Source organism: Amblyomma maculatum, chromosome 3 (assembly GCF_055883805.1).
Source record: "Amblyomma maculatum isolate TAMU_Amacu chromosome 3, ASM5588380v1, whole genome shotgun sequence".
NCBI classification, from domain to species: domain Eukaryota; kingdom Metazoa; phylum Arthropoda; class Arachnida; order Ixodida; family Ixodidae; genus Amblyomma; species Amblyomma maculatum.
The window spans coordinates 114,532,192-114,544,679 of NC_139346.1; the positions used below are offsets into that span (position 1 = coordinate 114,532,192).

Consider the following 12,488-nt stretch of genomic DNA (forward strand, 5'->3'; position numbering starts at 1 on the left):
GGCCGAGCGTCGCTGTCCCACCGCCCAAAGCCCGCAACGGCGAAACGAGTGGGCGACGAAATAACAGCCCGGATCCGTCGCCGAAGTGATTCCCCGGCGAGGGTCGAGTGCAGGAAGAATGGGAATGAAGGGAATAAAAAGAAAAAAACCTATCAGTGCCGCACGAAAAGTGGGTCGGCGACTTTGTAACCCAATTCTTTCTTCACCAAGACACGGCGATGAGAGATGACGCCAGCAGTGCCTCCGCGCAGCAGGGGGGAACCGCTTGGGACACGGGGGGGGGTCAACCCACAGGGCGGGCGACCCTTTCACAGCCACCGCGTGGCCGATCGTGACCGGCTCGCTTTGCCCCCGCAACCGAAGCAGCACGGCCGAGACGACGGCCAAGTCGATAGCGCCTCATCGTCATCTCGGCCGGCGAGCAAGCTCGGCATGTCTCTTTTCCAGCGGAAGGAGAAACGTGGCGTTTCTCAGTTTGCACGCTTGATGTGACTGGGGTTGAAAATGGCGCGTACGTTAAAGCGGGAATTGCCGCCTCCGACAGATTCATCCCTAACACCGGTTTGGTTGGTTTGTGGGGTTATACGTCCCAAAGCGATTCAGGCTATGAGAGATGCCGTAGTGGAGGGATCCGAAAATTTCGACCACCTGGAGACATCGCATAGCACACGGGCGCCTTGCTATTCGTCTCCATAGAGAAGCGGCCGGGATTCGATCCCACATTATACCCGCATCCTTGGGCACAGCATTCGAGCGCAATGAGGTCATTGCCAGTCAACAAATCAGGCTTTAAGATGCGCTGTCCAAAACGCGCACTACACAATTGGGCGGGCAGGAGCTATAGGGAATTTATTCCATACGCGCGGGATCTGACTGCAAGTGCATCAACTTCAACCAACTCACGCTCGCCTGCTTTGAAAGCGTCTTCGTGCCTCCTCACAGCCCAACGATGAGGGTAGTATATAGTCAAGCCTCGAAGAAGTGACGACGCTCTGCGCAACCGTAAAGGAGGAAGAAGCAGTGGCCAGCGCAACGCTTATCTTAACAAAACCGTTGCGCCCAGCACACGCTCCGGCGTGCCGGTGCAGTCGCCCCCTCGTTTCAAGCTGTTCCATACATTTCCTCTGCACGTTCAGGCATCGAGAACCACATGGAGCGAGGACTCAAGGAACATGCCAAAGCTACCTTCAGTTCATTCCCAAGTGAAGGAGGGCGATGGGAGCAGGCTTTGCAAAGTAGGTGCGCGTGCTGCACTTGCAGGGTGCCGAGATTAACTATATCGAAAAATTCGTTATACCGAAAACATCAGCAGGAGTCTTGAGTCTGCAGGAGTTGCATCCCTGGAGCTGCATCCGCGCGCTGCAGGGTTCAAGCACAGGCAATGCCGGGCACTGCCATGTAGCCATCACCTGGTGGCTCCATGGGGCGCAGCGAATGCTGCTCAGGTGCCTCGAGAACGCCACAAAGTCCTCCCGCAGGCTTCTTTCTGACGGCGAATCTCGGCAGCAAAAGCTCGCACGTTCTCCCTTCCCCTCTCCATCTCTACCATAGCACGCGTATATACGTGACGGGGCCGACAGGGACGCGCCTCCGGCGTGTCCCATTGTTTATTGTGTGCTGGCCACGGCCGACTGTTGTTCAGAGGCAGCGCATCGGGAACGGAACAGCGGCAGCGCGTCGCACGAAGGCCCGTCACGGCGCAAAGCGGACAATCGCTCCGAGCGCAAACACATGAGCGGGGGCCTGCTCGACGCCTAAACTGGGACGGATCGGCGGCGGGGCTATACACGTGACGACGTGTGGGGTGAAAAAACATGCAGGGAAAAAAAGGGGCGTAGCAGAATACCCCTGCGCAAGAAAGCAATTAAGGACAACGCGTCTTGTTCTCGCTTCCCACACTGACATCTGGCCATGAATGCACATGGCAGCATCAACACTGCGGAACTGCTGTGCTGACAGAGTCTGTTCCGAAAAGATTATGCCCCCCCCCCCCTTCAAACACACACAAACGCACATATATCGGAAACACCTGGTGGCCTAGTAGCTACATATTCCAATTTACTGCGCATAGTGCAATCTATACACACTGCCGAGTCACGACCGCCGCACCGCAGAACGCACATTTTGCTACTAAGTTTGAGTTTATGACGAACAAAAGCTGGAAACTCCGCTTCAAAAAGTGTATGGTGCCCTCGACCTGCGCTATACCCTCTCCACGGAGCGGCGGATGGAGGCGTTATAGAATGAATGAACGAAAAACTTTATTTGGACAAAGGGAATTCTCCCAGCATGACACCCTTTATATCGGATAGACACCAGGGTGATGTACCCGCCGGAGGTGCCTTCTAGAAGCGGTCAATAGAAGCTTTCTGCTATTGCCGTTATTGCTTTCCGGGAGTCACTCTTTTTCTTTCTTCTTTTTAACCCTAATTACCTCTACGGTGAAGAATTTTCGCTACTGCAGCTCTTGATTCATTTCATTTTCCCGGAGGCAGTGCGTTTATCAACAATCTGAAAGTTAACAATTTAGACAGCCGCCACTATGCGTAGACACCCGAATTTTGACCAATCAAAACCGCCGTTTTTTTTTTTTTTTTTTATACATGAACCCTACGGGAATTTTTGCGACTGGCACTATTAAAGAGCTCTCAAACAAGACGTGCTCATGACGACTGGCAATTCCGGCAGCTATCTTTGGAGCTGCCTCGATGGGAACATGAATACTCGCGCAGGGGGGTGTCTATAGAGAGGCAACTTCACAAGCGAATAGCGCACCATGTGCACAAACGCGAAATAATAGCGATGTCAAACGTTCCCACGATCCCCAGCCGACAAACGAGGTAGAGTTTGCAGTCCGCGCACACTGCGCACCAAGAGTCAGCCCCGCCGAAGGACCCGTCCACGCGTTGTAGCGCGCAGTTGGCGCGCGGCATAACTGCTCCCACGCCGCTGCCCGCGCCACACTCCCTTTTCTCGCCTTGCACTGCGCGGCAATGCAGGTCACGAAGGCGACGCGTGGGCACTTGCGCGCATACAAGCGGCGCATACTTCTTCGCCCCGATATCGCGCACAGCACCCGACCGGGGTTCCCAACTTTCGGCGAACCAAGGATTTCGAGAAGCTTTCATCGAAAGCGGGCAGTGACGCGCGTCAAATCACGTGCGTTTCAGGGAGCATTTTCAAAAATTCTGAAGTGCTCGAAATAGAAAGCGCAAGTTTCCGAAGAAAAGTTATTAAGCTAATTGACAAAATATCACTAATTAACTCAATTCTGTTATAGTACCAAAAGGCAGTTCGAAGCGAGGGACAAGACAACGCCGATTTTTTTTTTTTTTTTTAACCAAACACTCCTTTCTAAAGCCGTGGAGCGCAAAGGAGAACGGCGCTTTTTTTCGCGATCAAAACCTAAACGCGACGTCCACTGGGGAAACCTTGCACGACTACGGCACCCATTCGAACAGCTTCAGTACGCCAAACAGGCTAGACGCCTCTGTTGACAAGAGCGCTCAGAAGATGGTCGAAAGCGCACGAGACACACGATGAATTAATGCGAACAGTTCAGTCGATGTAAACAGAAAAGAGCGGAAGGCCATCACAACTAACGCCGGAAGACAAGCGCGGAAAGCGCCGTCGATTCGTCGAGCTTCTGTCAGGCGGGCCCAAGAGGAGGCCGGACAATAGAGACTTTTAGTTTACCGCTGCCGCTTACCGCGGCCGTCTACCGCTACCGCGCGCCGTCAGCACAGCACGCGCTGATTGGTCCTTGTGTGCGGAGTCCACCGGGATTTGCCTGGAATGCGGCGCCATCTGTCGCCCTCGGGGTGATCTGCGCATGCGTACTGACGCTCGCGCGGTAGACGGTAGCGGTAAGCGGTAGCGCTAAAAAGTCTCGAATATACACGTCGGGCCGGCACGCCCAGCAACCAGGGCGGGGGAGATCCGTACGATCCGTACACTGCGCACATCTTTTTTGCCGCGTAGGTTTCAACGATGGAAAGAAATATGAGCCCCGTAGAAGCACGCGCGCGCGCGCACTGACCGGATGAAAACGTGCCAGCACATTGCCTTGGTATAACTGACGCGCTAAGAACGCTAACGAGGGAACGGAGTCACGCTCCAAAGCAGTGCAAAAAGTTTCCCATCGTCTCAGAGCTACACTACTTGCGAGCCAAAACATGCTGTCGCCGGAACAAAGACTGCTAGCTTTGTTCCCAAGCCAACAGGTGCACGACGTTACGGCCCGTCAGAACTACTTTGCAACGACGTACCGTTGGGCGCCACTGTACGAACTGCCGGGACGCCCGTGAATTACAATGCGAAATTGGTTTTTCCAATTAAGTACGTTAGATGCGCATATGGCTTTGCTTACAAGGGTTGTTCGCTGACGCTATTGTCCAAAAACAAATTGAACCGCACGCCAAGCATGTAAGCGAAAAGAAAGCACAGCTCAAAACTAGCCCAACATTATTTGTCACGAGAAGGTTATCACTTGTGGCAAACGCCTCGTTGAAACTACTCGCACCCTTTTGAGAGGACTACGATTCACCATATAGGGAGCTTGCATGAAGCGATGCATGCTATAGGTAATCCGCCATGATGTCGTCGTTGGCAGCAGACGACGCAGCACGGCACTTCCACAGAGCCTCGTCCACATGGTCGCGTAGTGCGCGCAGACGATGCTGGCGCGATCGAATAGACTTATTGCGGGTTCTTCACAATTTCAAAGACACATCTGCACAAGGGCGAGAAGGCAAATGATTCCTCTAGCGATGCCGACGCGAATGGCTCACAACACACGCGAGATCGACGCTAATCCGGGCAAGTATCAAACTACTCGCCAGAACTGAAATCATGAATGTCGGATATGTCGACGGGCGGCCAGATCCAGACGCATAGTGCAGTCAGTCGTTCGCGCTTGAAGAAGCGTAGCTTGAACAGGTCCGCGTCGCACTGCTTTGCAATTCTCCATAGCGCTCCCGATTTTTCGAGCACAGCGTCGACGCGTACGTTCTTCAGGAATTTGCGACAATTGCATGCACTTACTAAGAGCAGCGCACTAAAAGCCGCGTGTTTGCTCGGTGGACCGTTGAAAACGACAAGGCATTTGCTCATTAAAGACTGGCTGCGCTGCCCGCCGTCTGCTGCCAGCGACATCATCATGGCGGATTACCCAGCATGCATCGCTTCATGCAAGCTCCCTATAGGTGGCGATCACCACAGGGCCCAAATAGGGCACCCCCGCGCCGCAACATGTAGGCTCCCTATAGGCCCAAACGACCGAACAGAAGGGGCAGTGCCCGGCTACCGAGCTACGTAAAGTTACAGCAGGCGCGCTCCGGTGGGCGAGGCGCAGTATTAGACGCCGCCCAACTCCTACTCTACGACTTGCCCATGGTCTCATCTTTTCTCACGGCTTCCGGGAGAGCGCCACACCTGGCTGCTGTTGATCGCCCACACCGTCTAGAAGCTAAGGCCTGTGGAACCCTCCCCCATCGGCATCCCCTTTCCTTCCACCATTCGCACGATAGCGGCTGATGCGCTGCGCGGGGGACGCTATCGTGCGGGGGATGGCGCCTAATCGCGGACCGAACGCCAGCGCGTACACGCCCATCGAAACAGGAAAGAGGAGAAGCACACCGGCCTCCCCTTGTTATACTCACCGCGTGTCCGCACAATGCGGCCTCCAGCTGCGTCCCAATATCAAGTTCACTCCTGCCCGGTGAGGGAGGTGAAAGCAAAACAAAACAGAGGAAAAACCATACCATCGGAGCTAGGGCCTGGATACCTGAGCGTGGAGCACATGCACATGTATCGCGCTCATCTCCTCCCGGAGCCGTGCAGAAACAAATAACGAGACCCACACCAGAAGAAAAAGTAGAAAAATGAAAAGAGCGACAGTACGCCGACCGATGTATGTATTAGATAAACGGACATGTAACACGAGCGAGCGTTCCCATTTAGAGCGCAGGTAGGGGGCACTCCACAAAATGCAGCACCCGTGTGGGTACGCGAAGGGAGGAGAAACGAGAGAGCGGCCGCACGCAGCAGCCTCCGATATCCTCGCGCCTAATCTCATCGTTCGTTCACTTCGGCTCATACTCTCGAGACATCGCGAATAAAGCGTGGGCTATTTTCATTTTTTTTTCTTTTTCTTTTTTTTTTTCTTTTTTTTTTTTTTTTTTTTACGCACGATGCCTATGCTCGCGTCGTACGAGAACCGTTGCGTGTGTTGACAGTCGTGCATGTTAGTACGTGCAACGACGGCGCGCTGCCTTATCCCGTTTGATCCGTTTACAGGAACGCTGAAAATTCGCGTAGATGATACATTGCAGATGAAAACGGGAACTGGTGGCGCAGAAAGTACGCATTTGCCTTCCCCGAAGCGCAAGCACAGGTGCAGCGGGGCCGAGAACGCTTTTAGCAGAAAACCTTTTGAGGTAAGAATCGAAGGGCAGCAGCAGCTTGTCTCTCGCTCAACAGGAGCCCCAGCTGTGCGACTCGATGGCCACTGGATGACTCAGCGACGACAGGCCTGCTCGCCCGTCTCGCCCTATGTATACAACAATGGAGAACGGAGATTTCGCACTAACGCGGTCTCCTGGACGAGAGTGAAAGAAAAAAAAAAGTGACAGAAAATGTTGACAGCGAGCCGACGGAGACGAACTGATGTCCCCAGCTGCGACCTTGGTTTCCATTGTCTCCGCAGAAGTTCGGGTTCGGAGAAAAACGCCGCTGACCTTGGCACAGAGCTACGAGAAAGGAGTGTCTCCCCATTGTGCAGTGGGGCCGCGCAGTTTAAGGTCGGCGTCGAAGACCTACACTACTCCAAGCTTTTTTACGCATCTCCAAGACCGACCGGCTTCAGCCTTGGTGATCTGGACTGCGACATGTGGGGGCGACACGCGGGTAACTAAAATAACGATACCCTTTAAAGCGCGCCAACAGATTGCAACGAACAACGGGAAATCAGAGGGCACTCGATTGCCAAGCGACAAATCAAGCTCCGACACAACGCCCAGGAAGATGTCCAGCGTAAACGACCGGCAATAACCGACGGACGGCCAGGGTTTCCACTGCGTCACGGTGGACTACGCTGCAGAAAGTCACTGCCCTTGAGGGCGCAATTTGGTCGGAAGGTTAGCCGGCCGTAGTACACTTTGCTCGGGCAGGACGACGAACGTTCAGTCCGCTTCAGACGAAGCGTCCCCGGAGCATACTATCCTACGGCAAGCCCTCACAAAGACGGGGCCGCGCCGCCATGGCAGTCACGCTGCGAATAGGTGGAGCCACGCACGCTCCTCTTTGGTTCCGGCCGATCCGATGACGGCGCCTTCGCCGCCCTCCGTTGTTTACGCGAGCGGACAGACAGCGCCTGAACTCTGCGGTCAGGGGGGGCTGCACGATGTTATTACGCGCGTACATACACCCGCGGAGCCTGTTGACAAAGACTTGCGCAAGGCGACCTCAGGTGGCCCAGGATCACGCCCCGCCCGCCACGCCGCGGCTTGCGAAACGCTCGCTGCGCGTCGTGTAGTACGTGGTACTTTAACAGGAAGTGTTTTCGTCCACTCGGCTGTGATTGACGCCAGAGGCCCCTGGCCTCGTACCTCGGAGCTCTCGTCTGGACAGGTTATAACGCGACGAGAGGCGCGTTGACGCGAACTGTCGGCTCCGAGAACGCTTTATAAAGACGGCCATGTCTGGCGTAGTACATGGCAGTGAGCCTCTGCCAACATTTGCATATTTTTGTTTTTTTTTTAATAAAACGAGGAGTGCGAACTGAAAGGAAAATGTGGCAACAGAACGTGCACTGAAATCAAGTTTGTACGGCACATACGTTAGAAAATTCTGGCACAGAAATCACGGTACACACGGCACCATCGTGCCGTGCGTGCCCGAGTTATATCATGCAGTTGCAACCAACATTACAACGTGCGTGCCAATGTATAGCGGAGGCGTATACCTTCCAGTTGGCATTGACTACCCTCTCGAACGTACACCGTCTCTCATTTCATTTTGGCACCGCCATTCTGGAAGACCGCGCGGAGAGGAAGGCGTCACAGGTTACCTCGTAAAGAATGGGTGACCTGCCTGATCGCTTATTCGATCAGCACACACGGAAGAGGAAATCGTCGGACTGCCCTCCCTACCTTGGCCTCGGGTGACGCAACCCAGGAAATATTTGCAAAAGGCAAACAAAACGCCAAAAGCGCATCTATTTCGCGGAATTATACAATGCGTCCCCGGAAGCAAGCCGAATATGAAATACGGCAGTCCAGCACGCGGCGCGGCGCGGCGCCACGGTCACCCGGCCACAGCGATCGACGAAGGCGGGCCCGCACGAGGAAGCCAACGGCGAGGCAAGTATAATAACGCACGGCCGCACAGCTCGCACGCATGTGTCTGTATGCACAGCCTGGCACAAGCACATTTACCCACGCCAACACGCAGAGCGTAACCGGAACTCGCGCACCGACCACACCGGCACCGTCTACACTGCAGCCTGAGCGCGCTGCATGCACGCCCATTGGGGCACAGTGGGATAAAAAGAAAGGGGGGTGGGGACACGTACGGGAGGAATTTTGGAGATGTGGAAACCACCACTTGGCGAGAAAAAAAAGAAAAAAGCCCGCTGGGCACGAATAACGACGGGAAAAAAATAAGGAGACGTATATCTATACTGAACGCAGCTCCGAGTGTGAATATTACAGCAGGTCTCGAACTAAGACTTTATATAAAGAGCCCCCAACACTCGTACGGCTTATTTCGTTCGCTGAGCGCGCGCGCGTGAGGAGTACACGGAAGGGCCCGCTGTCCTATAAGCATGCTTGTTTGCCGACTGGCGCACGCCACCGAACCCGAACGTATAGTAAGGCTTCGCGGTTCGCGGCGCCGAGGAAGGCGATGGCGGCCCTACAACGCTGTCACTACACGCAGGAAGGTATAATGTGGAAAATAAGTGTCGCAGTTCACAAGCTCACCTTGAGCGGGCAGTAAGTAGCGGAGCGCCGACCGAATGACATTTTTGTAAACGCACATCTTCCGAGCGCGGTTATCACTCAACTGCTCGCTCCACGTCTCATCCACCCAGCTTCAGATGCTCGACAGGACGCTGCGACGTCGCACTATAAAACAGAACCGCTCTCCGCTCATCACCGCGAGGCAAAATTGAATAGCGCAACTCGACATTTGCGAAGGCGGCAGTCGCCTCTCAAGACGCAAAGAGCAGAAAGATGGCATGGGGGGGATTAAAAAAAAATTAAAAAGAAAAAAAAAACGAACAAGAATTGAGGAGAATGGGCGAAGAACATGCGGCCACTGCCGGCGGCGAAGGCCAGTGCACAGAGACGTACGCGAGCTATTGAAATATCAAGCGTCGCCGAGACTGCATGCAGGCGCGCTCGAAAGCGACGGCCAACGTCGGCCGCCGCGGGCTGCATCGCGAGACGATCGCAGGAGACGCCCGCGCGGACGCCAAGGAGGACGTGCGGCGGCTGCACAGCAATGCAAAACGCGCCTTCGAGCCGTCGCCGGCAGCGGTCAAGGACGCCGGCTATGGGGACCGGTGGTAACACAGCGGCGAGACCGGCCGACGACTGGGTGGGACTCGCGTGCTGTCCCACCGGAGAGTGCCATTATCTCCCTTTCACCCTTTATTGCGAAATACATGCACCCACGATGCAACCACGGAGGGGGCACCTTCGGTCAGGTTCCGATGCAATGTGCAGATACGCGACGACGATATGTACAGCCGACCCGGCGGAGGCAGATGGCAACGGCGTATAACGACCATTACGGCCCCTCCGAAGAAGGCCGCCGGATTGCCCTTTGAGTGAGAGGGGGCCGGCAGAGTGTCTGCGCGCGGCTTTCAGTCCATCGTTCAGGCGAGAGTGCATGACGACACATGCAGCTATTCGCAGTTGGGTATGTTTTTTTTCTCTCTCCCTAGGCGTCATGCCGTTTAGAGTTGGGCCCCACTCGTTTTACATCATCTTGGAACAGAACAACCCGTTCAGAACTTGCAACAGTTCATGCCTGTACCAACAGATGCTTCTCTCTCTGAATGGATGATTCTGGATTCTTGGCAGAGTATACTCGCATATTCCCTTTGGAGAATATGCGAAGGCCCCGGAGAAAACGCGAAGCTCAGCCGCGGCTTATCGCGAGGACACGCTGCCACACAGCTCTGCTAGCAACCCCTTTGACGTAGTGCCTGCATTGCCCCATGCACTGCACCACACACACCGATTGGGAGAGTGGCCGGGAGATGCTTAGCCTGAGGGAACAGTATATTGGCCCGATTTAATGTACATACCATTCGAAACAACAAAGGATGTTTCCTTCTTCGCAATGTGCAAACGCAGCAACTAGTGCCAGGTCAGTAGGTGGGTGGGAGGAGTTCCGGATACTTTCTCCAGTTGTTTTATGCCAAAAGGTGAGAGGCAGTCAGTCATGCTGTCTGACTGAATCAACGCGCACAATAAGCATGGGGTGACCATTGTGGTCGAAGCTCCGCAAGTTTCATGTTCACTGTCGCGCAATGCGCAAACGCAGGACCAAAAGGAAAGACCTTAACGTAATCGGTAACGGTCACAGCATGCCTTCCACAGGCGCTTCTAACCGCCCACAGTGTCCACGTATCCTGAGCCTCAAGCGCGGAGATGACCACCCTCCACGCAAACACGCGCGCAGGACCGCTCGCCGGCGCCGATCGCGGAACACGACGCGCACAGTGCCGGCACAGGTTCCGCCGCCGTGTACAACCCGCGTCGTGACTGCATGCCGTGCAGCATTAAGTACGTGAACATTTCTGCAAAACCATTGGGCTAGCATTACTGCTCTTGCAGCAGTAAACGAGAAAAAAAATATATAATGAAATCTTCCCCGATATATCGACAGGGGCATCGGCGCATTTGCAACGTGCAAACAGTGGGCAGAAGCTGCCGCGCTTCTTTCTATACATAGAGTACAGCGCGGAACATCGGGAATCAATTCGCCAGTGCCAGCAGCATAAAGCGGCAGCGGGGAGGTGCGGAAAGAGAGAAGGATGAGGCGGCGGGAGAAAAAGAGTGGCCGAGTGCGTTCGCCTGCAAAGAAGATCCAAAAGCGAGCAGAATACGAATGAGCGCATGGCTTCTGGCTACTCCGCCTTTTTATCGCCGCTGAAAACGAAAGCGAGGAAAGGAAAAGGGGGGCGGAAAGTTTCACCCTGCAACAGGATGCGGGGGCATGCACTGGCGTCGTCCTCCGTCGGTGGCGCACAGACAGGGTTCGCAATGATGATCGCTCACGATCGGCAATCGATGGCCACGCGCGACGGAAAAGCGCCGCGGCTTCTCCGCGAACGCGCGGCGCCGACTTCCCATTCCGGCCCGTTCCTCCCGCGCTCGTGACACCGCATACGGATACGGAGACTGCAGTGGGCCATCCACTCGTAGCGAATTCACACCGTGCGGCGAACGCAACGCGAACACGAATATGCCAGCAAACGTCTACAGGACCGAAGGGTGAGGGCGGAACCAATTTAAGAATCTCCGTATACTATTCTAAATTGCATGTTTGCGAATCACAAATTCGGTCCGAAACCTCTGCGCTACTCCCACTAACTTTTTTTTTTCCGCGAAGCCTGTTTTGGCTCTAAGCAGCCAGTAGCTAATGCAGCGAGAATATACACTTCAATGCATACATGGGGCCTCTTTGGGCACGCATTATGTTCTTGCTCCGCGCCTGATGAGGACTGCTCCAGACATGAACTACTACGCTGCTTTTGGCAGGCCGACACTTTATACGCTATGCTCGAGCAGTGAGCGAACCGAGTGTAATTAACATCCCTGTATTACTTCACCCACCTTTCGCTGCTTGGGTCTGCCGTTCAACTCCAGATAGGCTGAACGGGGACGTGCGAAGGCTCTAGAAGCAGTCGCCCATGCGGCAGCCGTACAGCGGGGTCACCGGACTGACTCCACTGATGGGTCCCTTTTCGGCCTGCGCACTCTCGTTTTCTAATTAAATGTTTTTCACCACCCGCACAACGCGTATACGGTCGACAAGAGGGTACCGGCGACTGCTTGGAGGAGGACGTGCGCTCGCTGACGCCGAATATGTACCGCTTCGGCAGCTGATTTCTGTTGAGCGCGTCGTCTATCTATGACAGCGGCAGTATAGGGAGGATGAACAAGCGCCTCAACGCTAAGCGACGATCCAGACGTAGGCAGTATATGGCGGCCCAACACTACATACAGACCTTAATACATTACATGATCCGCAAAACCGCGCGAGAAAGGTTGTGCATCATGAGCGCATCTTAACAGATTAGCTGCAGTGCACAAAAAAAAAAAAAGGGGGGAGGGGGAGGGGGGGTATTTCTGCTCAAAGGGACGGGCAATCATACGTTCCGCTCAGCGTGTCGTCGAAAGGGAACGCATTTTCCGCTCCATGTACGCGCCTTCAGCTGATAAGATATATATGCGCCGCCCTAAAAGACGCCA

At 54.6% G+C, this 12,488-nt stretch overlaps 1 protein-coding gene across 3 annotated transcripts in view; it reads right to left on the reverse strand.

Annotated features, from left to right (window-relative positions):
• The window catches only part of ssh (Protein phosphatase Slingshot), a 270,074-nt gene that overhangs the window by 190,010 nt on the left and 67,576 nt on the right, over positions 1-12,488 (reverse strand). The window contains exon 1 of one of the 3 annotated variants that reach the window (XM_084597899.1): positions 8,982-9,195. The exons of the other annotated variants lie outside the window; for them this stretch is intronic. Coding sequence (XP_084454025.1) covers positions 8,982-9,023 — 42 coding nt within the window. The 5' untranslated portion in view covers positions 9,024-9,195. Of the gene's footprint in view, positions 1-8,981; positions 9,196-12,488 lie in introns of those variants that run through there. 3 annotated transcript variants of the gene reach the window in all.